Genomic DNA, 27,551 nt, shown 5'->3' on the forward strand with positions numbered 1-27,551 from the left:
CCTGCGGCCAACTAGAGCACAGGAATTGCAGCAGGCACTTCCCCGAACGCCGGCCGCCGGGTCAGAAAGGAGTGGCTGTCATTCGTGGCGGTCTTGGACGGTTTAGGGGCGTTGGTGTCCCTCACCCGCCACCTTCCCTCGTGTGGTTCCCACGATGCCGATGTACCAGGTAAAGCCCTATCACGGGGGCGCTGCCCCTCTCCGTGTAGAGCTTCCCACCTGCATGTACCGGCTCCCCAACGTGCACAGCAGGACCAGCAGCCCAACGCGGAACGCGAATTACGTGCAGGTAGGTGTGCGCAGGCGCCAAGGCCTCCCTCCCGCCCAATACGCAGGCGCTGAGGCCTGGCCGGTGGGGTTGGTGGGTAGGGCTACGGTCGTGTATCTCTCTTCATTTTCCGTTTGTGGCTAAACTTTTTTATTCGGAAATTTTACCCACAGAAAAGGGAATAGAACGTAAATGCCCGTTTTAAGAATAATGCGAACTCTAGTGTCACCACCACCCAGGTTAACACACGTTGTCAGTGCCCCACCTAAACTACCCCAAATGGCCTGATTTCCTTGATCATGTCTTAGTTACCTAAGGATGCATCCCTAAACAATGTGTGGAAGTGATGGAAGCATACAGTCTGTGTCTTGTATTTGGCTGGCGCTTCTAGATATTTCGGGACTCGCCCTGCTACATGAAATGATGTATTCGCCCTCTTGCAGTCTGCTGTCCCAACACGGGACAGGCACCCCACAGTTTGCCCTTTCCACTGCTCACGGATGTCGGCTGGTTTTCCGTTGTGAGCTACTTCATTCTGTAGTGAATGTTTTTGTGAACGAGCAGGCATAGGGTATTTACTAGGGATGGAATTGCTAACTCAGCGGGCAGGTCTGTCTGCAACTCAAGTACTAGATAAATTGCTTTCCAAAGCGGTTATGCTAATCTATGCTGTCACCAGCAGTGTATCCAAATGCCTCTATCTTAGAACTCACACAGCTCCTCTTCTGTAGCAGATGATGGCAGTGTGGATAGACAGATCATTAGAAATCCAGCATGAAGAGAGCTACACAAAGAATAAACTTCTAAATATACGTGAAACAAATGAGAAACACAATATGCCAAGTCGCAGTCTAGTCTGAAAAAAGGAAAAAACAGACCTACATTAAAAGGCTAATAGGTAAAGCAGATTTGAGCATTTCCTCATTCCTCAGATCAAGATGTTAGATCCCGCTGAGCTGGGGCTCTCAATCACAGGCCCGGTTCCTCATTCAAGTGTTCAAATGTATTGATGGCTTTTGCATCATGTAGTGCTTCTTCACCCTGACTCAGCAGGGACCCTACTGCCATTAGTAGAAATGAATAAGATTGTGCATAAGCAATGCACAGATACAGGCTGGTTAAGAGATGGGAAATACTACACCGGAAGACCGTCTTTGAATAACATGAGGTTGTTGCATATGTAGTAGCACTCACCGGGCATCCATACTTATTTCTGGTCAGCACCTGTTTAAATGGCACAGTGAACTCTTTACTGTTCTTTGTTTCACCCAAAAGTCAGTCATCTTCTATTTTGCTGTTTTATATTAAACAAGAGCAGCAGGCAAGGAGAGGTTGGAAGGTGCTGATTCAGCTCTAAGGTAAAGGAGTTAAGCAAACAAGAGAAGATGGGAGAAAGGTGCAGATGGAGGGAACAGGATGATTAAAAGTCCTGTGGTCACTGGCAGCATGATGTGTTTTAGGAATGCGAAGGACTGTATGGCTAGAAGCAGAGCAGGGGAGAATTACCTGAGAGGAGGCAGCCAGAGGACAAATGATACATAAGCTATTGAACAAGCCCAGTTAAGGGATTTGCTTTTTAAGCCTAGGAGGTTAGCGCCAAGGAGGTGACAGGATCTGCATTTGTTTTCATCTCTCTAGCTGCCATCTATGGATGGATTAGAGGAGTAGACCAGAATGGGTGCAAGGTGACCAGTGGAAGCAGGCCAGGTGAAAAAACAGCCTCTTGGAATTGGGCAGCACTAGTGGACGCTGACATGCGTAGAAACAAGTAAATTCCAGAAAATTGACAGCACCTAGTGATGAACTGGATCAGCAGGAAAGGGCATTGTTAGGAGTGACTAAGGGAGGAAAAATGTTCCCAAGAACATTAAATTTAGCGCATATATGTGAGCTAGTACTCCTACTTTCACCTTGTATCATGAGTACATATTTAAAATAAACTCAGGGTCATTGCTGTAGTCTTGACTGTTCTAATTGTCAGCATTTTGTTCGTGTTTTATTTTCTCAACTCAAAGTGGACTGTTGATTATAAAGTCTTATGAATCTGGAAATAGGTTGTATGATGTGACTGTATTGGGAGATTTCTTGATATTATTTTATAAGGTAGATCTATATTGACTTGAGATCTATTATAAACATTGGTAACTTAATGTATACCAGTCATTATACCAGGCAAGAAAGATGCAGAGATTCAATAAATGAAAAATGTAAGCATTCCATATTTATAAAGTGCTACATGTCAGCAGTGAAAAGTTCTAGATGATTCTAACGTGAGAGTGCCAGGACTGCCCTGGGAATGAATGATAAGGAGAATTGATTGACCTCCATGACAGACTTCCAAGCCAAAAGACTTTTTTTTAAAACCTATGTGTGCTCTCTAAGGTGGTACCTTGAGATACAAATTTAATTCATTCTGTTGTAACTGAGCTTGTAAGTCAGTCAACTCATATTATCAAACAAATTTCTCCCATTTAAAATAACTGAAATAGATTTAATCTGTTCTAGCCTTGTGAAACATCCCTAAACCATCCTAAATTATGAAAAAAAGATGTTTTTTATTAAGAAACACACATGTATACATTACCAATGCATAACAAATATATGAAAAGAACAAAAAGTGTTATATAGTACTGTATTCTTACATTGGAGACAGACAAGTGCAGCTAACAGAGGTGAATGGCGGAGGGGGAGGGAAGGAGGAAGGGATGTAGGCACTATGGACATGCAAACTAAAACTGGATTTTCTTAACACTAAATGTAAACTAAAACTGCATTTTCTTTACTTTAAACAAAACTAAAACTGCACTTTTCTTAAAATGAAACCACAAAAAATCACAACTCGTATCTCAGAATTTCACTCGGATCTCAAACAAAAATATGGACCAAGTAGCAGCTTGTATCTTAAAAACACACACTTCGTATGTTGGTCTGTTCGTATCTCAAGGTACCACTATATTTCCTTATTATTATTATTTGAGTTACATTTTCACAGCCCCTACCACCACCTTTTCCTATTTAAGCAGTGTTTTGGAATGAAGAACAATTTGTATTCTTTTTGTATCCTGTTCTTAGACTGAATTACCAGAAATTAGAGTTATACAATTTCAAAGTGGCCTTCAGTCAAGTGTAACGAGATGACTGTGCTACTTTGTTTTTATGCCTTTTAAAAGGTGGGAGGTTGGATGAGTCTGGAACTCAGTAGAAGACAAGTGATGACATGAAGCAGACCGCTTTGCTGTTAGGGGAAATGAACACGCTGGTGTTGGTTTGCTTAGGGAGAGTCGGACCCATCTCTTCAAGCTCTTGAGTCCCACCAAGATAATATTTTAAAACGTCTGTACGAACTGAAAGCTGTAGTCGATGGCCTCTCCAAGATGATTCAGACGCCAGATGCGGACTTGGACGTGTCCAATATAATCCAAGCCCAGGAGCCCACTGCATTATCCACCAGTGCACTGGACTTAAATTCAGTACTTGGAAAGGTGAGTTCATTTAAAGCTGCATCAGCATGCGAGGTTGTCAGTGCCAGAAGATTGTGCTCATGAATGAAGAAGCCTTGACTTGCTAGTTCTCAGAGGTGGCACAAAGAACACGTTCTTTTTCTCCCCTACGTGATAGCACCTTTGCACAGGCAGGTTCGTGAACTAGGAGTGAAGGTAAAGCCAAGTCTAAAGCCGCTTCCTGGCTTCTCAGACCCAGTGCAGAAGAGCAGAGGCTCCCAGGCAGAGAAGGGAGTCGGGGTAAAGCTCCTCCCCATCGCAGGCCACATTCTGTCAGCCTGGGCCTTAGAGAAACAGATCCTACACCATCTGCTTAGGGCTTCCCAGGAGTAGCCTGGGTTTCAGGGCTCTGGCTGCACAGGCACAGAAACCCCACCAGTCCTGTACCAGCCACTTGTATGGACCAATCTACAATCTTCAGCTAATTTAGGGTGTACTCTAACGAGCAAAGCCAGAATGTCTTATTGCAAGCATTATTTGTTGGAGGGTGCAAAAGAATCTTCTCTGGCAATACCCTCCTCTAGAATTGGTGACAGAAATGGATCTGAAAAATGGAGGCGGTATTATAGTGTCTGGCCCAAGGCTCAGTTTTTGGTAACCTTGGTACCTCCACGCATATGTCCCTTTAAAACCCAGTGCATGCTTGCATGCAGAGGCACCAGTGAGACCCAGCCGGGCCTGCAAGGAGTCAGTCTAGCTTATGAGTTAGTGACCATGCACAGCTGTGCCAGTCTCGGGGTGCTGGGAAGGCTCCTCATAGCACATGCCTCAGAAGGCACAGTGACAGCTGCAAAGCATTCATCATAGCTCAAGTGAAGGGTATCAGTCAGGAGCACAAGACCAGAGGCCAGATTTGTGGTAGGCTATGTCCAGAGAGCCAGGGAGTTTGGCCTTCATGTGTTCTATGAGTTTATTCCTAATTACAGTGAGTATATAAAAATAAAGCCTGCATCTAAAAAGGCAAGATATTTTTGCACTTTAACACCTAATTGTTTTGACTCTTCCCACCTCCTATCATCAATGGTATTTTGAGCCAACATCCTTTTTCAAAAGTCCTCACTGACATAGAACACAAACACAACTTGATGTAGAAACTAGATACTGTCAGATGGTCATGTTAGAAAGATATGGTAAATGGATTATATAGTCATCCCTCGACATCCATGGGGGACTTGTTTCACAATCCTCCTTGGATTCCAAAATTCATGAATGCTCAAGTCCTTTACAGAAAATGATATAGAACAAGGCATATAGTGGGCCTGCCGTATCTGCAGATTCCGAACCACAGATCAAAAAGTTTTCAAGCCCCAGTTGGTTGAATCTGAAGGTGCAGAAGGCCAACTATGACTGCATGCGATTTGTTTTTGTTAAGAGACAAATAGAAGTTTCACTCCTAACACACTGTTTTACTAATTTGAGAGTAGTCAACTTTTTGTCAGGAGCCAGCAGTGTAGGCGCAGAGGGGCTGGCATCAGCTCAGCCCCACTTCTCACTGAGCTGAGTGACCCTAGATAAGTCACTCATCTCCCAGGACTCATTTTTTCAGCTGTGAGGTGGGATAATGGTAGCACACTCTTCGTGGGCTGTAGTTTCTAAGAATAGCTCCTGGCACAAGTACACACACTCAGATTGCTGTTACTATCGCTGGCTGTGTTTGGGTTTTCTCCCCAGGACTACGGGGCTCTGAAGGACATTGTGATCAACGCAGACCCCGCCTCGCCTCCACTCTCCCTGCTTGTGCTGCACCAGCTGCTCTGCAACCACTACAAGGTCCTGTCCACCGTTCACATGCACTCAGCAGTCAAGAACGTGCCCGAAAATCTTCTCAGGTGCTTTGGCGAGCAGACTAAAAATCAGCCCCGTCACGAATACCAGTTGGGTTTTACTCTAATTTGGAAGAATGGTAAGTAGAGTGGACCAACCAAGTTTGACTCCCTTCCTATGGAATGAAATGTGCACCATGACTTGAGTAAGAGGCAGCAGGGAATAGGACGGCAACGTTCTTCAGCTGTACGGACTCTTCCGCTATGTGCTGTTGGCTCAGACTCTGTAAGAGCACAGATGAATCCTTAGCCAAAAACGTCCTCCGTCCTCCGAGAGGCTCAGGGTCTCTGAGGGACAGCACAGTTATAGGGGAGACCCTAACTAGCCAGAGCAGGGGAGTAGCAGCTGTCATAGCCACCTTGCCGTCACATTCCAAAACATATTATGGGGACACTGATATTTATATTTTCAAATGGCCATAAAAGGATAGAGTATCGTTTTTTCTTTATCCCACTGAAGAGTGCCTCCCCTGGTTACAGTTACAGAGGGAAGTGAGTTAATGTCATTCATCCCTCAGCTGCACATGAACGGACTGGGAGGGTGCAGAGTCTGACCGGGGAGAGGGGTCTCCTGGTTTCCAGTCCTCATCCTGCAAATCCATAGACACTGGTTGGAGTAGATGCTCAATCTGAAGTCCCTCTAGCTTGAAAACTGTCGTAATCAAGGACCAACATGGTTACTTTCTTAACATATAGTCTTCATTCTTGGATATTACACCTAAAAATGTGGTCTTCTTTTTCAAAACACTTTCCCTTGCCACCAGTTCATGGTGAGTGAATCCCCTCCCCGCATCCTCAAGTACTTGCTCCAGGTGCTGCTCCTGTTGAGGTCACATGGGGTGTTTTTCTTTCAGTGCCAAAGACTCAGATGAAGTTCAGCGTCCAGAAGATGTGTCCCATTGAAGGAGAGGGGAACATTGCACGTTTCTTGTTCTCTCTGTTTGGCCAGAAGCATAATGCAGTCAATCTAACCCTCATAGATCGCTGGGTAGACACAGCTATGTTTCAGTTAAAAGAAGGAAGCAATAAAGAAAAAGCTGCCGTGTTTTGCTCCATGAATTCTGCTCTTGGGAAGAGCCCCTGGCTTGTGGGGAACGAACTCACCGTGGCTGACGTCGTGCTCTGGTCTGTGATCCAGCAGATGGGAGGCAGCAGCAGTGTGCCAGTGCCGGCCAACGTTCAGAAGTGGCTGAGGGCCTGTGAAAACCTGGCCCCTTTCAGCACTGCTCTCACTCTCCTCAAGTGAATCTTGGGAGCTGGTTTTAAAGGGTTTAGATTGTAAGAACGGTGCCGTTTCATGCCTGTTCTTGGTAAAGGGACTGCACTAAAATCAGAGTCTGTATTTAAGCCATTTGCCGAGTATCAATAAAAGCACCATATAATTTGTGGTTTTCATTTTATTTAAAATTTAGGGCAACATCATGTGCAATATACCATGATAGCTGCCAGCTATGAGGCAGGCTCCTTTTGGGTTCAGAGGTGAACATATATTGCCCCTGAGGAATGTAGGAGTCAGGTGCTGTGGAGAAGACGGTGGGAACAGTGCAGGGACACTGGCATCGGAGCTGCTTTGAGATCATTTCAGGGCAAGAGGTCCAGAGCTCTGAAAGGGCATCATGATGCCAAGGTGAAGGCAATGACAACAGAAGTGGGCCGGACAATGAACGCTGCTAAGAAGTTGAAATTTTATCTTGGAGGCAGCAGAGGCTTTTATGCCAGGGCGTGAACTGAGGCAGTAGCAGCTTCCGGCAGTTACCCAGCAGCCCATTAAAGGGTCAGAAAAATGGCAGCTATCAAAGCCACCACTAGTCCAGCTTGTCTGCAGCGGAGATTTGGTGGTCAACAGGTGGAATTCAAAAGAATACAGGACGATGTCTAAACTTAGTCTGAGAGACGAGACAGTCATCTTAAGAGATTCAGGGAGAACAAAATAAGTTGTTTAGAGCAGCGGTTCTCAACCTGTGGGTAGTGACCCCGGCGGGGGTTGAACGGAAAATACATATTTTCTGATGGCTTTAGGCAACCCCTGTGTTTTGGTCGTTCGACCCCCGCCAGGGTCGCGACCCACAGGTTGAAAACCGCTGGTTTAGAGTATCAAATTCAGAATGCTAGATCAGGAAAGAGCTACTTAAGGAAAAAGCAGTTGGGGATATTTTCACAACCTCAGTAAGTCATATACAAGCTTATTGACTACAACTAAGTATTACACCATCAATACCCTAAGAAAGATCAAAACTACATTCCAGTTGACTTTAGCTTAAAGAGGTGAAGTTCGTGTTCACATTGCTAGAGCCAAAGTAAGCTAGACAGGAACACCCCCATTTTTCATGTCATCCTTAGCCCTTTTGTCTTGAGAAAGGAGTCTCAGTTGCTTCTTTAGTTCTTCAATTTCTTTTTCTTGCTCTATTATCTTCATCTGCAGGGGGAGATTAACCTGAAATAAGAAAATTTAAGCCCCATTAAAATGGGTTTTATTTCCTTTAAAATACAAAGTGCCTCACTTTTGCACAGCCCATGCACACATGGATCTCAGTGATCAGTTTAGTGAAATGAGGCCAGTCATCCAGCAACGTGGTTCATGTGCCAGTTACTGCGATGCTATTGTAAATGCTAAAGAACAGTCCTGGCCTGACAGCGCACTCGGTTAGAGCACCCTCTTGATATGCCAAGGTTGCGGGTTCAATCCCCAGTCACAGAACATACAAGAATCAACAAATTTTAAAAAAAAAAGATAATACATAAATAAGTGGACCAATAAATCAAGGTTTCTCTAAAATCAGTAATTTTTTTTTAAATGGGTATACATCCTGGTCTGGACCAGTCATCACTGGAAGTTGGTCGGTTAGTCCCAGTGCCCCTGTTAGTTCACACACACGCCATGTGTGTAAGTTGGTCAGTTAGTCCCAGTGTACCTGTTAGTTCACACACACGCCATGTGTGTAAGTTGGTCAGTTAGTCCCAGTGCCCCTGTTAGTTCACACACACACCATGTGTGTAAGTTGGTCGGTTAGTCCCAGTGCCCCTGTTAGTTCACACACACACCATGTGTGTAAGTTGGTCAGTTAGTCCCAGTGCCCCTGTTAGTTCACACACAGGCCATGTGTGTAAGTTGGTCAGTTAGTCCCAGTGCCCCTGTTAGTTCACACACACAGGCCATGTGTGTAAGTTGGTCAGTTAGTCCCAGTGCCCCTGTTAGTTCACACACACAGGCCATGTGTGTAAGTTGGTCAGTTAGTCCCAGTGCCCCTGTTAGTTCACACACACGCCATGTGTGTAAGTTGGTCAGTTAGTCCCAGTGCCCCTGTTAGTTCACACACACACCATGTGTGTAAGTTGGTCGGTTAGTCCCAGTGCCCCTGTTAGTTCACACACACACCATGTGTGTAAGTTGGTCAGTTAGTCCCAGTGCCCCTGTTAGTTCACACACAGGCCATGTGTGTAAGTTGGTCAGTTAGTCCCAGTGCCCCTGTTAGTTCACACACACAGGCCATGTGTGTAAGTTGGTCAGTTAGTCCCAGTGCCCCTGTTAGTTCACACACACAGGCCATGTGTGTAAGTTGGTCAGTTAGTCCCAGTGCCCCTGTTAGTTCACACACAGGCCATGTGTGTAAGTTGGTCAGTTAGTCCCAGTGCCCCTGTTAGTTCACACACACAGGCCATGTGTGTAAGTTGGTCAGTTAGTCCCAGTGCCCCTGTTAGTTCACACACAACAGGCCATGTGTGTAAGTTGGTCAGTTAGTCCCAGTGCCCCTGTTAGTTCACACACACGCCATGTGTGTAAGTTGGTCAGTTAGTCCCAGTGCCCGTTAGTTCACACACAGGCCATGTGTGTAAGTTGGTCAGTTAGTCCCAGTGCTCCTGTTAGTTCACACACACAGGCCATGTGTGTAAGTTGGTCAGTTAGTCCCAGTGCCCCTGTTAGTTCACACACACGCCATGTGTGTAAGTTGGTCAGTTAGTCCCAGTGCCCCTGTTAGTTCACACACAGGCCATGTGTGTAAGTTGGTCAGTTAGTCCCAGTGCCCCTGTTAGTTCACACACACAGGCCATGTGTGTAAGTTGGTCAGTTAGTCCCAGTGCCCCTGTTAGTTCACACACACAGGCCATGTGTGTAAGTTGGTCAGTTAGTCCCAGTGCCCCTGTTAGTTCACACACAACAGGCCATGTGTGTAAGTTGGTCAGTTAGTCCCAGTGCCCCTGTTAGTTCACACACACAGGCCATGTGTGTAACTTGGTCAGTTAGTCCCAGTGTACCTGTTAGTTCACACACAGGCCATGTGTGTAAGTTGGTCGGTTAGTCCCAGTGCCCCTGTTAGTTCACACACAGGCCATGTGTGTAAGTTGGTCAGTTAGTCCCAGTGCCCCTGTTAGTTCACACACACAGGCCATGTGTGTAAGTTGGTCGGTTAGTCCCAGTGTACCTGTTAGTTCACACACAGGCCATGTGTGTAAGTTGGTCAGTTAGTCCCAGTGCCCCTGTTAGTTCACACACAGGCCATGTGTGTAAGTTGGTCAGTTAGTCCCAGTGTACCTGTTAGTTCACACACACAGGCCATGTGTGTAAGTTGGTCGGTTAGTCCCAGTGCCCCTGTTAGTTCACACACACGCCATGTGTGTAAGTTGGTCAGTTAGTCCCAGTGCCCCTGTTAGTTCACACACAGGCCATGTGTGTAAGTTGGTCAGTTAGTCCCAGTGTACCTGTTAGTTCACACACACAGGCCATGTGTGTAAGTTGGTCGGTTAGTCCCAGTGTACCTGTTAGTTCACACACAGGCCATGTGTGTAAGTTGGTCAGTTAGTCCCAGTGCCCCTGTTAGTTCACACACACAGGCCATGTGTGTAAGTTGGTCAGTTAGTCCCAGTGCCCCTGTTAGTTCACACACATGCCATGTGTGTAAGTTGGTCAGTTAGTCCCAGTGCCCCTGTTAGTTCACACACAGGCCATGTGTGTAAGTTGGTCAGTTAGTCCCAGTGTACCTGTTAGTTCACACACACAGGCCATGTGTGTAAGTTGGTCGGTTAGTCCCAGTGCCCCTGTTAGTTCACACACACGCCATGCGTGTAAGTTGGTCAGTTAGTCCCAGTGCCCCTGTTAGTTCACACACAGGCCATGTGTGTAAGTTGGTCAGTTAGTCCCAGTGCCCCTGTTAGTTCACACACACAGGCCATGTGTGTAAGTTGGTCAGTTAGTCCCAGTGCCCCTGTTAGTTCACACACACAGGCCATGTGTGTAAGTTGGTCAGTTAGTCCCAGTGCCCCTGTTAGTTCACACACACAGGCCATGTGTGTAAGTTGGTCAGTTAGTCCCAGTGCCCCTGTTAGTTCACACACACGCCATGTGTGTAAGTTGGTCGGTTAGTCCCAGTGCCCCTGTTAGTTCACACACACAGGCCATGTGTGTAAGTTGGTCGGTTAGTCCCAGTGCCCCTGTTAGTTCACACACACGCCATGTGTGTAAGTTGGTCGGTTAGTCCCAGTGCCCCTGTTAGTTCACACACATGCCATGTGTGTAAGTTGGTCAGTTAGTCCCAGTGCCCCTGTTAGTTCACACACAGGCCATGTGTGTAACTTGGTCAGTTAGTCCCAGTGCCCCTGTTAGTTCACACACACAGGCCATGTGTGTAAGTTGGTCAGTTAGTCCCAGTGCCCCTGTTAGTTCACACACACAGGCCATGTGTGTAAGTTGGTCAGTTAGTCCCAGTGCCCCTGTTAGTTCACACACACAGGCCATGTGTGTAAGTTGGTCAGTTAGTCCCAGTGCCCCTGTTAGTTCACACACAGGCCATGTGTGTAAGTTGGTCAGTTAGTCCCAGTGCCCCTGTTAGTTCACACACAGGCCATGTGTGTAAGTTGGTCAGTTAGTCCCAGTGCCCCTGTTAGTTCACACACACGCCATGTGTGTAAGTTGGTCGGTTAGTCCCAGTGCCCCTGTTAGTTCACACACAGGCCATGTGTGTAAGTTGGTCGGTTAGTCCCAGTGTACCTGTTAGTTCACACACAGGCCATGTGTGTAAGTTGGTCAGTTAGTCCCAGTGCCCCTGTTAGTTCACACACACGCCATGTGTGTAAGTTGGTCAGTTAGTCCCAGTGTATCTGTTAGTTCACACACACAGGCCATGTGTGTAAGTTGGTCAGTTAGTCCCAGTGTACCTGTTAGTTCACACACACACGCCATGTGTGTAAGTTGGTCAGTTAGTCCCAGTGCCCCTGTTAGTTCACACACAGGCCATGTGTGTAAGTTGGTCGGTTAGTCCCAGTGCCCCTGTTAGTTCACACACAACAGGCCATGTGTGTAAGTTGGTCAGTTAGTCCCAGTGCCCCTGTTAGTTCACACACACGCCATGTGTGTAAGTTGGTCAGTTAGTCCCAGTGCCCCTGTTAGTTCACACACAGGCCATGTGTGTAAGTTGGTCGGTTAGTCCCAGTGTACCTGTTAGTTCACACACACAGGCCATGTGTGTAAGTTGGTCAGTTAGTCCCAGTGCCCCTGTTAGTTCACACACACAGGCCATGTGTGTAAGTTGGTCAGTTAGTCCCAGTGCCCCTGTTAGTTCACACACACAGGCCATGTGTGTAAGTTGGTCAGTTAGTCCCAGTGCCCCTGTTAGTTCACACACACGCCATGTGTGTAAGTTGGTCGGTTAGTCCCAGTGCCCCTGTTAGTTCACACACACGCCATGTGTGTAAGTTGGTCGGTTAGTCCCAGTGCCCCTGTTAGTTCACACACACGCCATGTGTGTAAGTTGGTCAGTTAGTCCCAGTGCCCCTGTTAGTTCACACACAGGCCATGTGTGTAACTTGGTCAGTTAGTCCCAGTGCCCCTGTTAGTTCACACACAGGCCATGTGTGTAAGTTGGTCAGTTAGTCCCAGTGCCCCTGTTAGTTCACACACACAGGCCATGTGTGTAAGTTGGTCAGTTAGTCCCAGTGCCCCTGTTAGTTCACACACACAGGCCATGTGTGTAAGTTGGTCAGTTAGTCCCAGTGCCCCTGTTAGTTCACACACACAGGCCATGTGTGTAAGTTGGTTAGTCCCAGTGCCCCTGTTAGTTCACACACAGGCCATGTGTGTAAGTTGGTCAGTTAGTCCCAGTGCCCCTGTTAGTTCACACACACAGGCCATGTGTGTAAGTTGGTCAGTTAGTCCCAGTGCCCCTGTTAGTTCACACACACAGGCCATGTGTGTAAGTTGGTCAGTTAGTCCCAGTGCCCCTGTTAGTTCACACACACGCCATGTGTGTAAGTTGGTCGGTTAGTCCCAGTGCCCCTGTTAGTTCACACACACGCCATGTGTGTAAGTTGGTCAGTTAGTCCCAGTGCCCCTGTTAGTTCACACACACGCCATGTGTGTAGCCGTGCTGCCTCCATCTCCAGTGATAGACCCAATTGACATTAAAAAAAAAAAAAAAAAAAAAAAAAAAAAAAAAAAAAGCAGCGGTAGAGCGTCGGCCTAGCGTGCGGAGGACCCGAGTTCGATTCCCAGCCAGGGCACACAGGAGAAGCACCCATTTGCTTCTCCACCCCTCCGCCGCGTTTTCCTCTCTGTCTCTCTCTTCCCCTCCCGCAGCCAAGGCTCCATTGGAGCAGAGATGGCCCGGGCGCTGGGGATGGCTCTGTGGCCTCTGCCTCAGGCGCTAGAGTGGCTCTGGTCGCAATATGGCGACACCCAGGATGGGCAGAGCATCGCCCCCTGGTGGGCAGAGCGTCGCCCCTGGTGGGCGTGCCGGGTGGATCCCGGTCGGGTGCATGCGGGAGTCTGTCTGACTGTCTCTCCCCGTTTCCAGCTTCAGAAAAATGAAAAAATGAAAAAAAAAAAAAAAATGAAAAAAAAAAAAAGGACAACTGAAAGAGGAAACGACAAAGATGGAAGTGCAGCAACCTCATGAAAAGTAATGCTAGGAAGCCAAAGCCGGTCCACCGGCATGTGGAAGTCCCAGGTTCAATTCCCGGCCAGGGCACACAGGAGAAGCGCCCATCTGCTTCTCCACCCCTCCCCTTCTCCTTCCTCTCTCTCTCTCCCCCTCCCGCAGCCAAGGCTCCATTGGAGCAAAATTGGCCCGGGCACTGAGGACGGCTCCGTGGCCTCCACCTCAGGCACTAGAATGGCTCTGGTTGCAATGGAGCAATGCCCCAGATGGGCAGAGCATCACCCCCCAATCAGCATGCAGGGTAGATCCCGGTTGGGCGTATGTGGGAGTCTGCCTCCCCACTTCTCACTTAAGAAAAATACAAAAAAAAATTAAAAAGTAATGCTGGGAGTGAGAACCCAATTGACTTGAAGGTGTCACAGAAGAAACAGCTGATCCTGCTAGACAGACGAGGTAGGCAGCTGCAGCCACGGGACCAAGTCAAGGGACTTGTCAACAAAGGGAGGAGAAACGTGGTGCTGTCCCAGATAGGTGACACCAGCAGAAACTTCATATTGAAGGAACTCTCGGAGATACTTCACAACACTGAAAGTGCAAGAGAGATGATGCTGGAAGCTGACTTAGGAAGGAGCTTAACTCACCAGGGCATTAAAGAAACGCTTACCCGCCCTAAGTTTCGGAACAAGGTGAAGGCAGGCACTGTTCAAACTGCTCTGGAAACATTCTCAATTATATTGCACTAAATATTAGTTTAGTTTCAGGTTTTAGGGGGGTTTCTTTATTGATTTTCGAGAGAAGAAAGGAGAGAGAGACAGGAACATCCATCTGTTCCTATGTGTGCCCTGTCCAGGAATTAAGCCAACATCCTTTGCACTTTGCAAACGAAGCTCTAACCACCTGAGTCATCTGGCAAGAGCAATTTTAATTTTTTTCTTTTTTCCCCTCATTTCCATGCTCTGTAATTGACAAGAGTTTTAATGCTTTGATAAATAAACAATTTTAAAATTTTTGCTTATTGATTTTAGAGAGAAAGAGAGGGAGTGATAGACAGAAACATCACTCTGTTCCTGTATTTTCCCTGACTGGGGATCAAACCCACAACCTTTGTATATCATGACAATGCTCTACCCAACTGAGCCACCTAGCCAGAGCCTGATAAACATTTTTAAGGTCATGGAATAATCAACTTTCCCCACTGGTTATTACAGTCATTTTTTTTTTTTTTTCACTTTTTTCTGAAGCTGGAAACGGGGAGAGACAGTCAGACAGACTCCCGCATGCGCCCGACCGGGATCCACCCGGCACGCCCACCAGGGGCGACGCTCTGCCCACCAGGGGGCGATGCTCTGCCTATCCTGGGCGTCGCCATGTTGCGACCAGAGCCACTCTAGCACCTGAGGAAGAGGCCACAGAGCCATCCCCAGCGCCCGGGCCATCTTTGCTCCAATGGAGCCTTGGCTGCGGGAGGGGAAGAGAGAGACAGAGAGGAAAGCGCGGCGGAGGGGTGGAGAAGCAAATGGGCGCTTCTCCTGTGTGCCCTGGCCGGGAATCGAACCCGGGTCCTCCGCACGCTAGGCCGACGCTCTACCGCTGAGCCAACCGGCCAGGGCATTACAGTCATTTTTACAGTCTTACTCAACCATGCAGAGCAAGGGCTGCCTGCCTTTACACAAACAGGTATATAGAGGTTATTTTTTTAAAAATCTGTGAGACAGGAGAAATCCATACCATAAATACCAAATAACTGGTCTCTAATAGCTACCTTAACTGGGAGTTAGAGGATGCCTTCCATCTGAGATCATTTAATAACCACATCTGCCATTGTTTCAGATACAGAAGAGCACTCGACCTACTGTTTATTATTCAAGCTAGTAAAAACCCTTGAAAATTAATAAGCCTTAAATAGAAGAGATAAATTAACAGTTACTGCAAGAGATTCCCCAATTAGTAGGCACTGGAATAACTTCAAGGGACTATTAAAGCTCAGATAACTGCCCTTCTACCTCCTCTCCCCCACCCCCACCCCCGATTTTACGGTAAAGGGAGTGCCTGAGAATTCTATCAGGTTCCAGTGACTTAATGCTATTAGTCTGGAGAGAGTCTGAGAACCACTGCACTCATGCAGTGTCAGGCTGTACTTAATCACTGGGGGTCTTGTAAAGGCAGATCTGACTTAGGTCTGGGTGGAGCCGAAGATCCGGCTTTTTTTTTTAAAAAAGGGGAGGTAGGGAGATAGGCAGACTCCGGCATGTGCCCCAACTAGGATTTCCCCAGCAACAGTACCTGGCTCACTAGAGTACCACTATATTTAGTGCCTAAGGCTGATGCCCTTGGACCAACCAAGCTATTAGCGCCTGGGCCACGCTCGAACCAATCAAGCCATGGGCTGCAGTAATGGGAAAAGGGGGAGAAGGGGGAGAGAAGGGGAAGGAGAAGGAGGAGAAGAAGGGGGAGAGAAGCAGATGGTCACTACTCCTGTGTGCCCTGACCGGGGATTGAACCTGGGACATCCATACGCTGGGCTGACCTTCTATCCACTGAGCCAGGGCCAGATCCTGCATTTCTAGTAAGTCCCCAGAAAATGCTGATGCTGCTGGTCTGAGGACCACACAATGAGTAGCAAAGTACTACTACAGGATCTGTGGACAAATCTTTCAGTCAAGCTTTTAACTCTTAGAAAGTTCCTCAAGGAACAGAATGGAGGAGTCACGTTGCTGGTATCTGCAGACTGGAGACTGTGCAAGCACTCCAACGTGTCAGGAGGGAGGAAGGGGTCAGGCTGCCGGGGGCCACACCACACCACAGCACGCAGTTTCAGGTGGTCTCTGCCACCCCTGCCCTGCTCCCCAAAATCCCTGCTGTCTTTTGTCTTGTGCCTTCGGTGTGTGTCCCTGTCCATTAGTAGGCACGCTACAATCATTTCTGAAACATTCACCATAGTTGCAAAGGAAAACTAAAACCTTTCGGCCAAGCGAGATGAGGTTAGAAACTGGGGCCTTTCGTTGCAGTTTTCAGAGCTGGCAGTTAGAATGAGTTCAAATATTTTCATTCCACAAATCTTATTCTAAGCTCTACTGTTCTTCATGAGATAGGATTTACAATTTAAACAAATTCTGAGCCACCCATTTTCCCCAGCACTACAAAAACCAAACAAAACTATACATACACTTCCGGAATTCTGGAACAGTTCGCTCTGCAGCAGCTGCACCGCAGACGGCCTTTGGGACGCGTTCCGTCTGGTCAACTGCTGGATACACTTGGCTTGCAGGGGATACTTTTTCCCGAGGGACTCGGGGGTCCGACCAGCTCTCAGACCTGTTAGAACCTGGGCCCGCTCCATCTCTGTTCCAAATGGCTGGAAGAGCTCCAGCAGGATCACCCCCAAGCTGTACATGTCGGACTGGAAGAGGGGGAGGGGAATTCAGTGATGAGACACAAAGCGAGCATAGCAGACCTGTGTTGGTGCACCTCCCTCTCGCGAGGGGGTTTCTAGGGGACACTGTGTGGTCTCTCCAACAAAGGAGCAGAGTGGGCTCATCCGATGGCCAGGGACGATGTCATTGCCACAGCAGTCTCTACCACACACTCGACTCCACGCCTTGAAGACTGGGGCGTGGCACAGCAAATACAGGCATGAGCTCCTGCCCGGGGCCAGCCCCAGCAGGTCACAGGTGTCCCGGGCCTCCTCCAGGCCCACCTCTCCTGTGCTCTCAGTAAGCAGTCTCCGTCAACTCTAAAGAGCTCAGCAGAAAACCTGTGCTGCTTCTCCTTTAGGAAGGTCTCAACTACAAAGGGATTCAGGCACGGTCCTGCCAGTTTCCTGACAGCTCTTCCCCAGTCCCAAAAAAGTTAAGGATTCATTAAAAGGAAGAAAATTGCCTAGGCTTTATTTTGAAAAAAGAACTTATTTAGCATGCCTCCCAGAAACAAGGTGAATTAAAGGGACTTGAGTGCACACCGCCCTGGAGCACTACTTAGCAATTATTTAAGTCTGAAAACCAAAGACTGAGCGACTGAAAAGAGGCTTCTGTGAATTCTAGCACCTGAGGTGAATGAGCACATTCATTCTGAGGGGAAAGCTCATTTCCAAAACAGTTTCTTATACCCTCGGGTTTAGAAATAGTCAAGGAGCTTAAAAAGCAATGCAGTCACGCTCACTGGCAAAATGAGTCCCTATTTTGGCCATTTGACATAATAATCTACGGAACTGTTATCTACAAAAACACCTCTGTGTTGGAACTTAAGACTCTGAGTTAGTCCAATAAAAGGGGAAGAAGTAGAAAACACTACCTTGGCGTCATACTCAGATCCTTCCAGTTGTTCGGGTGACGCGTACAGACAAGTCCCCACTCTGGAAGTATGTGTTGGTGTTCCTATAATTTGAAAAGCCATATATTAAACACTATAGTATTAACACATTAAAGAACACCAGCTCTAGGCCCTGGCCAGTTGGCTCAGTGGTATAGCGTTGGCCTGGCGTGCAGGAGTCCCGGGTTTGATTCCCGGCCAGGGCACACAGGAGAAGTGCCCATCTGCTTCTCCACCCCTCCCCCTCTCCTTCCTCTCTGTCTCTCTCTTCCCCTCCCGCAGCCAAGGCTCCATTGGAGCAAAGTTGGCCCGGGCGCTGGGGATGGCTCTGCGGCCTCTGCCTCAGGCGCTAGAATGGCTCTGGTTGCAACAGAGTGATGGTGGGCATGCTGGGTGGATCCTGGTAGGGCACATGCGGGAGTCTGACTGCCTCCCCGTTTCCAACTTCAGAAAAATACAAAACAAACAAACAAAAAAAACAAAACAAATAAAGAACACCAGCTCTGAGTAGGGCACTGTAGCTCCCAAGGGAACAACAGGTACCTTTGTCTGTATCTCTCACCTTTGCTATTAAATCTTCACAATTCTCTTTAAATGTTATCTTATTTTAATGAAAAAAAAAATTAAGAACAACCCTCAAACACTTACTCTTTCCATTCCTACTAGTCCAGTCTGTGTTCTTGTGTATGATGTCTGTGCAGGCCAGACCGAAGTCTCCTATTTTCACTTGCTGATCGGGGCCATGAAGAAAAATATTTCTGGGCTATAAACAAACAAAACAAGTTAGCTCCTTGCTGTTTCAAAAACAAATCATAGAAATATGTTGATATTAAAGAGTTTTCAGCTCAAGACCAAGTAGCCCCTCAAAACTTAAAAATCAGAACAGTGGGCCCTGGCCAGGTAACTAACTCAGTTGGTGAGAATGTCACCCCAACACGCCAAGGTTACAGGTTTGATCCCCAGTCAGGGCACAAACAAGAATCAACCAATGAATCCATAAATAAGTGGAACAACAAATCGATGTTTCTCTCTTCCCCCCCCCTCTCTCAAATCAATAATTTTTAAAAATCAGAGCAGTGGGTTCGATTCCCGGCCAGGGCACACAGGAGAAGCGCCCATTTGCTTCTCCACCCCTCCGCCGCGCTTTCCTCTCTGTCTCTCTCTTCCCCTCCCGCAGCCAAGGCTCCATTGGAGCAAAGATGGCCCGGGCGCTGGGGATGGCTCTGTGGCCTCTGCCTCAGGCGCTAGAGTGGCTCTGGTCGCAACATAGCGACGCCCAGGATGGGCAGAGCATCGCCCCCTGGTGGGCAGAGCGTCGCCCCTGGTGGGCGTGCCGGGTGGATCCCGGTCGGGCACATGCGGGAGTCTGTCTGACTGTCTCTCCCTGTTTCCAGCTTCAGAGAAATGAAAAAAAAAAAAAAAAAGATGAAAAAAAAAAAAAAATCAGAGCAGTGGGCCTTAAAATTGTCTGTACATTATAGTTACCAGGGAGCTTTAAAACAAAACAAAACAAAAAACCTCAATGTCCACATCATTCTACAAACCAATAAAATCAAAATTCCTGGGGCATTCCAAGTTTGAGAACCACTAATGTAGAGCATGCTTGCACACAAGTGCTCCCCAAACTTAACTGGACACCAGAATCATCCAAAAAGCTTTTAAAAATTGTCCAAGTCAAACTTCAATTTTCTTTTATGAAAATTTTTTATTTTTTAAAGCTCCCAGGTAATCCTGTTAACCAGGGTAGGAAACGACAAGGTCCCACTATAAAGACACACCCTCAGCTCTATATAAGAAACCACCACAGACACAGACCCAAAAAGCCCCCAATGAAACTACTCCTGCACCAGTGACACACTGCACCTGTGTGGTGGAGGGGTCACTAAATTTAAATATTTAGGTTAAAAGTCAAGTTTTATTTTAATGTATAAATCTGTTTTAGCTTTATTAGTTTTCTTTATCCATAGCTGAATGGAAAGAGAAAATAGACTCTTACATGTAAGATGACAATTTGGATGTTTTTGTGATCAAGTCAAGTCCTAAAACAGTGCTTATACTTGACACCATATGGTATAGGACCAAAGTTTGAAAAAGTTTGGCTCTAATAAAAATACATCATGTTCACGGATATGGTTCTCAACAATTCTAGAATAGTTCTAGAACAGAACTGAAGGAATCATAAAGACACTGACACTGACCAATTCCGTAACAAGTTTTCCCTGACCTCTGAAGTTCTCGCTCTTAAGAGTTTCTCATGGGAAACACCGTCAAGAGAAGCAGAGGGGAGCCAGACCCTGATGAGGCCACGTCACCGGACAAGGACAAGGGCTCGGGCTCATCTGCAGAGCTCCACAGCAAGTTCTACAAAGCCATAATGAAAGAGGACCGCATGACCATCCAGGCACTGCTGCGCCGCCACCCCGTCAATCAGCCCCTGAAGATCAGACGCACCTCCACCAATCTAAGACGGCCTCTAACCCAGGTACCCTTTTCTGCTCCATCGTTTTAGAAAAAAAGAGTCAGGTGATGCTTCAGAAGGAACACCACGGAGTTCTTGTGAACTCAGTGAACCTCCTGGTGACCTCACCGTGCCCGAGGTGGGACCGCACGTCCCCGGACACTCCACATCCCAGCAGCGTGACATCCCCCAGAGCGTGCCTGGTCAGAGGGACATTAACATCATCCTCTCAAACACCAATGACTAGATGTCTGTGTAATGGAATTATTTCTTCCCATTTTTAAATATACGTTTCCATTTTCTAAATATTTATACAGTAATTATAACGTTCTTTTAGAACTTTTACTTACTGATTTTAGCAAGAAAGGAAGGGGGGGAAAGACAGGAACATAGATCTGCTCCTGTATGTGCCCTGACCGGGAACTGAATCAGCAACCTCTGCACTTCAGGACGATGCTCCAACCAACTGAGCCATCTAGCCAGGGCGATTATTTCATTCATAATTAATTATTTTCAAAAGCGATCCTCAGCCTGACCTGTGGTGACGCAGTGGATAAAGCATCGACCTGGAAATGCTGAGGTTGCCGGTTCAAAACCCTGGGATTACCTGGTCAAGATACATATGGGAGTTGATGCTTCCTGCTCTTCCCCTCTTCTCTCTCTCTCCCCTCCTTCTCTCCTCTCTAAAATGAATAAAGTCTTTAAAAAAAAAAAAAGCGATCCTCTCCTGTACCCTGCTGTCTTATCTTATAGTTCATGTGGTAAAACCACTACTTAAATATATATATTTGAAGAACCGGCATAACCTGTGCTGCTAGTCATAGAACATTTGCTGCATTATCTCTGAAACCCTGAAAGTAGAGGTTCTACTACTGATACTATGACTTTGGCAAAACTAAAAAACACAAAACTGACCCTGGCCAGTTAGCTGAGTCAGTGAGAGCATCGTCCTGAAACACCAAGGACATAGGTTCGATCCCCAGTCAAAGCACATACTAAACAAATAAATGCCTCTTTCTCTCTCCGCCCCCCACCCCCGCTTCCTCTCTCTCTCTCTCAAATCAATCAATTAAAAGGAAAAAACCTGGCCCTGGCCAGCTGGTTCAGTGGTAGGGCGTCGGCCTGGCGTGCAGGGAACCCGGGTTCGATTCCCAGCCAGGGCACATAGGAGAAGCGCCCATTTGCTTCTCCACCCCCCCTCCTTCCTCTCTGTCTCTCTCTTCCCCTCCCGCAGCCAAGGCTCCATTGGAGCAAAGATGGCCCGGGCGCTGGGGATGGCTCCTTGGCCTCTGCCCCAGGCGCTAGAGTGGCTCTGGTCGCGGCAACTCCACAGTCTACTTGTAACATACTCTGCTATTTTCCCCCGAAACAGACCCAGCTCATCATCCCCATTCACCTGGCAGCTGAATACGGAAGGGCAGAAAGTTTGCAGTGTTTGTTAGAGCATGGTGCTGACCCAGAAGTAAGGTAAGTAACTCAACAGGCGACCATTTCTATATATGAATGTATGTGCCTGACCTGTGGTGGAGCAGGGGATAACGAGTCGAACTGGAATGCTGAGGTCGCCAGTTCGAAACCCTGGGCTTGCCCGGTCAAGGCACATATGGGAGATGCCTCCTGCTCCTCTCCTCTTTCTCTTTCTCATTCTTTCTCTCTCTCTCTCTCTTTCTAAACTAAATGTTTTTTTAAAATGGTGCAAAAAAAAATATGTGTGATTTAGATGTTAGTTTTCCCAGTCATGTCTGGACTCATGCATTCTTCAGAAGCTGTGGACTAGGAGTTATGTTTTGAATGAACCGACTTCTTTACTGATTAGACGAGATACTCTGAGAAAGTGGGGAAATGTGAAGCACAAACCAGCCTGTCCTGAGCACTGAGCGCCCAGCAGTGGTGCTGTGGAAGCGGCTTTAAGTCCTACTCCCAGCACTCGGGGAGTTCAAAAACCTGTCAGATATGGAAAATGTAAACAGATAACTGATTTTCTTCTTTATCACCCTCCATTAGAAGGCCCATTTCATGAAAGAGAAGTTTCTCTTGCTCATCAGTACATCTGCACCACCTAAACCAATGCCTGACACTTTAGTAAGTACCCAATAAATACCACCTGAATGAATGGAAGAACACATGGTAGAGAAATAACAGAACTTCTTCCCCCACATTAAAGATAACCCCAAATCCTTACCGCGCTCCAGTTGAGCCCACCTGACCTGACCCTCCACTCCGAGCAGCCCACCAGCCTGGCAGGTCTCTCACAGTTTTTCAAGGACTCACCAGAGCTCTACAGATTCACCCATTCTCCTCTGGGGGTCCCGTGCTTCCCACCTCTCGGCCATAGGCCATCCCCGGACCAGACCCTCTAGCACTCTGCCACCTGCACATTGATCTAGGTTTGTCTCCCACGCTACTCCGTGAGGCCTGGGGGTGGGACTGCCGGCTGTTTCACTAGAGCCCTCGCCCAGGGCCTCCCACTGAATCAATACATGTGAACTGAAAACCACTTTCTACATGCGGTGAGCAGTCAGATGTGTATAATAATCCTTCCCTTTCTCAGACAAAACAAAGGAATCTTGGAGGGAACCCTGAGAGATTTCAGAAAAGGAGTTGACGAGGGCCAGGCTGTAAAACACACATTCCACCTGGGCAGAAGCGGGAATGAAGATGGACAGACTTCGCTAACCACAGACTGAGTGTGGGTCCCCAGAGTCACCCCATCACCTACCCCACCTACACACGAGGAAAAGTGTCCAGTACAGGAGCAGGCGCAGAGCCACTGAGTCCACAGGAGTGCTGGCCCCCTGTGGCACACTTCTACGGCAACACCACATCACACTCAGGTCCACATAATTTTACTGAATGGCCTGACCTGGTGGTGGCACAGTAGGTGGAGTGACAACCTGGGACACTTAGGAAACCCCGAGGTCGCCAGCTTGAGCACGGGGTCATTGGCTTGAATGTGGGATCATCGAAATGACCGCATGGTTGCTGGCTTGAGCAAGGATTCACCGGCTCGGCTGGGGCCCCCTAGTCAAGGCACATATGAGAAAGCAATCACTGGCCTGACCAGGTGGTGGCGCAGTGGATAGAGTGTCGGACTGGGATGTAGAGGACCCAGGTTCAAGACCTCGAGGTCGCCAGCTTGAGCGTGGGCTCATCTGGTTTGAGCAAAAAGCTCACCAGCTTGAACCCAAGGTCACTGGCTTGAGCAAGAGGTTACTCGGTCTGCTGAAGGCCCGCGGTCAAGGCACATATGAGAAAGCAATGAATGAACAACTAAGGTGTCTCAACGAAAAACTGATGATTGATGCTTCTCATCTCTCTCCGTTCCTGTCTGTCTGTCCCTATATATCCCTCCCTCCCTCTCTCTCTCTCTCTCTCTCTATCCCTGTAAAAAAAAAAAAAAAAAAAAAAGCAATCACTGGACAACTAAGGTGCCAAAAGTATGAGTCTTTCTCCCTTTCTGTCTCTTTTTCTCAGAAAGAAAGAGAGAGAGAGAGAGAGAGAGAGAGAGAGAAAGAAAAAGTATTTTTCTGACTGGCTGCTAACTCAGTTCAGCACTGTGAGGAGCTCGGGTATAAAATAACTGAGACACAGCCTTAGCGAGGCCACAGCCCTCGCAGGAGTAACAGAGTAAAAACAAGCTGCCAGAGGCAGCTGAGCCCTCCATACACTGACACACATCGCCCCATACCCCCCAAAACACTGTGACATCCTGCAAAATTCAACAGCAATGCAGGTTTAGAAATACTTCTTCAAACTAATTATAATAAATGTCGCTTCGTTGAGCACTAATTCTCCACGTAGCTATTCCTGTGACCCTGGTGTAACCAGTGCCCACTCCCTATTCCAGGAACACACTGGGCCTCACCACGCTGCACCTGGTACTACTGCACTGGCCAATCATCTCTGCTGTGCTGGCAAAGCCAGGGACCCTCACCAGCATCCAGATGCTCATGACAGACATTCAGAACAGTGCCCTGACGTGTCTCCGCATTCTGTGTGAGCACGGAGCGCAAGTCAACGCTAAGGTGGGCAACAGACACCAGCATTTACCCCTCCACCTGGCCGTAAGATTCGGGACCTACCCAGCTGTCTCCATTTTAGCCAAAAACGGTGCCCAGGTCAATGCAATGAATGAATCCAGCATGACGCCCCTGCACATGGCTGCAAAAGTACTGAACGAGGAGATGATGGAGACACTCATCGCCTGTGGAGCAAACATCAACTGTGCTATCCCTTCCACGGGGACCACGGCCCTGAAGCTGGCGGTGGACACTGTGACCAGCAAAGCGGGCCGCGTGCTGGCAGCGGGGCTGAGCTGCATCCGTCTGCTGCTGACTCACGGAGCCCGAGTCAACGCCCAGGACCACAAAGGCCACACAGCTATCCACGAGGCGTGTTTCGCAGGCAGAGCGACAGTCATCAATCTCCTGCTAGAATTTGAAGCCAACATGAACATCTTGACAAGAAACGGGGAATCTCCCATACACATGTACCTCCAGCGAAGTTCTAACGTAAGAGACACAGCACTTCTTGCCAAGTTGCTCTGCCGCTCTTACCCGTTGAGACTGATGAATAACCAGGGAATTCTACCTGAAGCAATCATGCTACCAGAATTCCATCTCTTAAGGGAGTCCCTAATAAAGCTGTCTCAAACCCCCCTATCCCTAGAAGATATCTGTAAAAGAAACATCAGAAGTATTTATGGTGAGAAGTACAAGCAACACGTGAAAAGCCTTCTCCCGGAGAGGGTGTGGAGTTCTGTATACGGGCATTGTGACCTGGCTTGCCTCTTGAGATTAGACCTCAGAGTGTCACAGTGCTACCCACCTCAGTAACTCCAATCACAGTTTCTGGCTAGACACATACCCAGAAAATCCTTAACATACAAACTACTGGTTCTTAAACTCTTCAAAAAATAAAATCATTTGCATGTTAACTAAATATTCTTTTAAATGCCTTTTCCATAATTTACTTTTTGCCCAAAATGTTAGCAAATTAATTTAAAACTCTTAGCCAAAGAAATAGATATACTTTTTTTTCTTGATAGTTTTATGGATAAAAATATAAAGTCATTACAGATTCTGAAAACAGCAAAACAAAATTTCCTGTTATATTTCCATTAAGATAATTATAGAAACAAATTTTCACCTCTAAGTTTGAAATAACAGATGAATATATGTCAGCATTAAATACACTATCATCAATTACAGTAGTACTCAGAGTACATTTACTACCTAAAGAAGAAACAGAATATTCGAATGTCCAAAGTTTACTACTTTAAATTCAATCTAAAGTTTTCACATTCTGGACCTATAAAACAATGATTTACATGAAAGTAATGAATACCCTTCTAAGTAAATGCAGTAGGGACCTAACTGCATTTAATTCAAGGCACTGACACCAAGTCACCCCAGATAAGAAGCTTCCAACAGCTTCGTCCTCTCCACTTACCTTCAGGTCTCTGTGCACAATTCCCATGTTATGTATGTAAAATACACCTTCCACCAGTTCTTGAAAAATTTTTGTTGCAACACTGGCCATAACATAAGGACCTAAAATTAAAAAAAAAAAAAAAAAGTGTTATTTCTTTCTTATTTTTTTACTCATTAACATCTAAATGTTAACTGTAGTTTCTTTTTTAAGATTTTATTTATTGATTTTAGAAAGAGAAAAGAGAGAAAGGAGGGGGTGGGGGGAGGAACGCAAAGCATCAACTCGTATGTGCCTTGACCAGGCAAGCCTGGGGTTTTGAACCTGTGACCTCAGCATTCCAGGTCAACACTTGATCCACTGGGCCACACAGGTTAGGCAACTAAATACTATAGTTCTAAATACATTAACTTCTGACACCTGCACAACATTTACATTTTCATCAACGTCAACACTCCACAAATGGTTTAAGCCTAGAAATGAACAGGGAGGCTCCCTGGCTAGTGAAGAAGCCATCGCAGACTAGTACCAACCGTCAGGGACTGTCACAAGAGAGTCCTCTTGTTTCCCTCAGAGCCCTGTGGTCATTACCTAACACACAGTTCTCAGTCACCAGTTGGCTAGATTAAATCATATTTAAGTCCCCTGACCCCTGACATCCTCGAGTTTGATGCTAATACATGGTATCCTAGCCCACTGTGGATGGAAGATCCTATTACAAGTAATGGAGGAGGAAGAAAGAGAAATTATGTTAGCCCACAGGGTGAGCTTCATCATCTGGAAGATTTGGAATACATATTTCCAAAAATGACCAAGCCTGGCCTGTGGTGGCATAGTGGATAGGACATCAACCTGGAATGTTGAGGTTGCCAGTTAAAGGCCCCTGGCTTGCCTGGTTGGGTCACATATGAGAAGCAACTATGCTTCCTGCTCTTCCACCCCACCTCTCTTCTCTCTAAAATCCATCAAAATCTTAAAAAAAAAAAAAACAACAAATGAAGTACATGGAAAAAAATTTTTTAAATCACCTGTTAATATGAGGGCAGAGTATGTGAATTTAGAAGGTACACAGATTTATAGGACTAAAACCAAATAAAAATTGAGAAAGATAAAATCCTGAGGTTTTCTAGCCAAGTTTAGTAATACAGTAAAACTCACTAGCTCTTCTGCATTTAGTCATTTTAAAACATCAACCTAGGCCCTGGCCGGTTGGCTCAGCGGTAGAGCGTCGGCCTGGCGTGCAGGAGTTCCAGGTTCGATTCCCGGCCAGGGCACACAGGAGAGGCGCCCATTTGCTTCTCCACCCCTCCCCCTCTCCTTCCTCTCTGTCTCTCTCTTCCCCTCCCGCAGCCAAGGCTCCATTGGAGCAAAGATGGCCCGGGCGCTGGGGATCGCTCTGTGGCCTCTGCCTCAGGCGCTAGAATGACTCTGGATGCAACAGAGCGATGCCCCAGAGGGGCAAAGCATCACCCCCTGATGGGTATGTCGGGTGGATCCTGGTCGGGCGCATGTGGGAGTCTGTCTAACTGCCTCCCCGTTTCCAGCTTCGGAAAAATGGAAAAAAACAAACAAACAAAAAAAAACATCAACCTAGGCCCTGGCTGGTCTGCTCAGTGGATAGAGCATCAGCCTGGTGTATGGACATCCCGGGTTTGATTCCCAGTCAGGGCACACAGGGGAAACAACCATCTGCTTCTCTCCCCTTCCCGCTCTCCCTTTTCTCCCTCTTCCCATCTTGTGGCTAGTGGCTCAACTGGTATCCCCAGGTGCTGAGGATAGCTTGGTTGGTCCAAGCACATCAGCCTCAGGCACTAAAAATAAGTCAGCTGATTTAAGCATTGGCCCAAGACAGGGATTGCCCTGTGGATCCAAGCCGAGGTACATGTGAGTCTATCT

At 47.2% G+C, this 27,551-nt stretch overlaps 3 protein-coding genes across 6 annotated transcripts in view; 2 read left to right on the forward strand and 1 right to left on the reverse strand.

Annotated features, from left to right (window-relative positions):
- Nucleotides 1-47: 47 nt before the first annotated feature.
- AIMP2 (aminoacyl tRNA synthetase complex interacting multifunctional protein 2) lies at nt 48-7,715 on the forward strand. Of its 4 annotated transcripts, none has more exons than XM_066273371.1 (4): nt 48-169; nt 3,544-3,750; nt 5,440-5,671; nt 6,446-7,715. In XM_066273371.1, exons 1-4 carry the CDS (start codon nt 155-157, stop codon nt 6,835-6,837), a joined length of 846 nt encoding a protein of 281 aa, XP_066129468.1. In that variant the 5' UTR covers nt 48-154; the 3' UTR covers nt 6,838-7,715. The 4 variants fall into 4 exon arrangements, with proteins under 4 accessions (XP_066129468.1, XP_066129470.1, XP_066129467.1 ...); XM_066273373.1 differs by having other exon boundaries at nt 52-169; nt 3,439-3,750; XM_066273370.1 differs by having other exon boundaries at nt 155-289.
- Nucleotides 6,971-27,551, reverse strand: part of EIF2AK1 (eukaryotic translation initiation factor 2 alpha kinase 1) — a 41,185-nt gene continuing 20,604 nt past the window's right edge. The window contains exons 11-15 of the mRNA XM_066273369.1: nt 25,677-25,777; nt 18,416-18,530; nt 17,750-17,832; nt 16,626-16,859; nt 6,971-8,025 (exon numbers count right to left, since the gene is read on the reverse strand). Coding sequence (XP_066129466.1) covers nt 7,894-8,025; nt 16,626-16,859; nt 17,750-17,832; nt 18,416-18,530; nt 25,677-25,777 — 665 coding nt within the window. The 3' untranslated portion in view covers nt 6,971-7,893. The remainder of the gene's footprint in view (nt 8,026-16,625; nt 16,860-17,749; nt 17,833-18,415; nt 18,531-25,676; nt 25,778-27,551) is intronic.
- ANKRD61 (ankyrin repeat domain 61) lies at nt 19,975-25,060 on the forward strand. Its single transcript, XM_066273778.1, has 3 exons — nt 19,975-20,249; nt 21,598-21,692; nt 24,073-25,060. The coding sequence occupies exons 1-3, from the start codon at nt 20,022-20,024 to the stop codon at nt 25,058-25,060; spliced, it is 1,311 nt and encodes a 436-aa protein (XP_066129875.1). The 5' UTR covers nt 19,975-20,021.

The sequence above is a fragment of the Saccopteryx bilineata genome, chromosome 4 (genome assembly GCF_036850765.1).
Source record: "Saccopteryx bilineata isolate mSacBil1 chromosome 4, mSacBil1_pri_phased_curated, whole genome shotgun sequence".
Lineage (NCBI taxonomy): Eukaryota > Metazoa > Chordata > Mammalia > Chiroptera > Emballonuridae > Saccopteryx > Saccopteryx bilineata.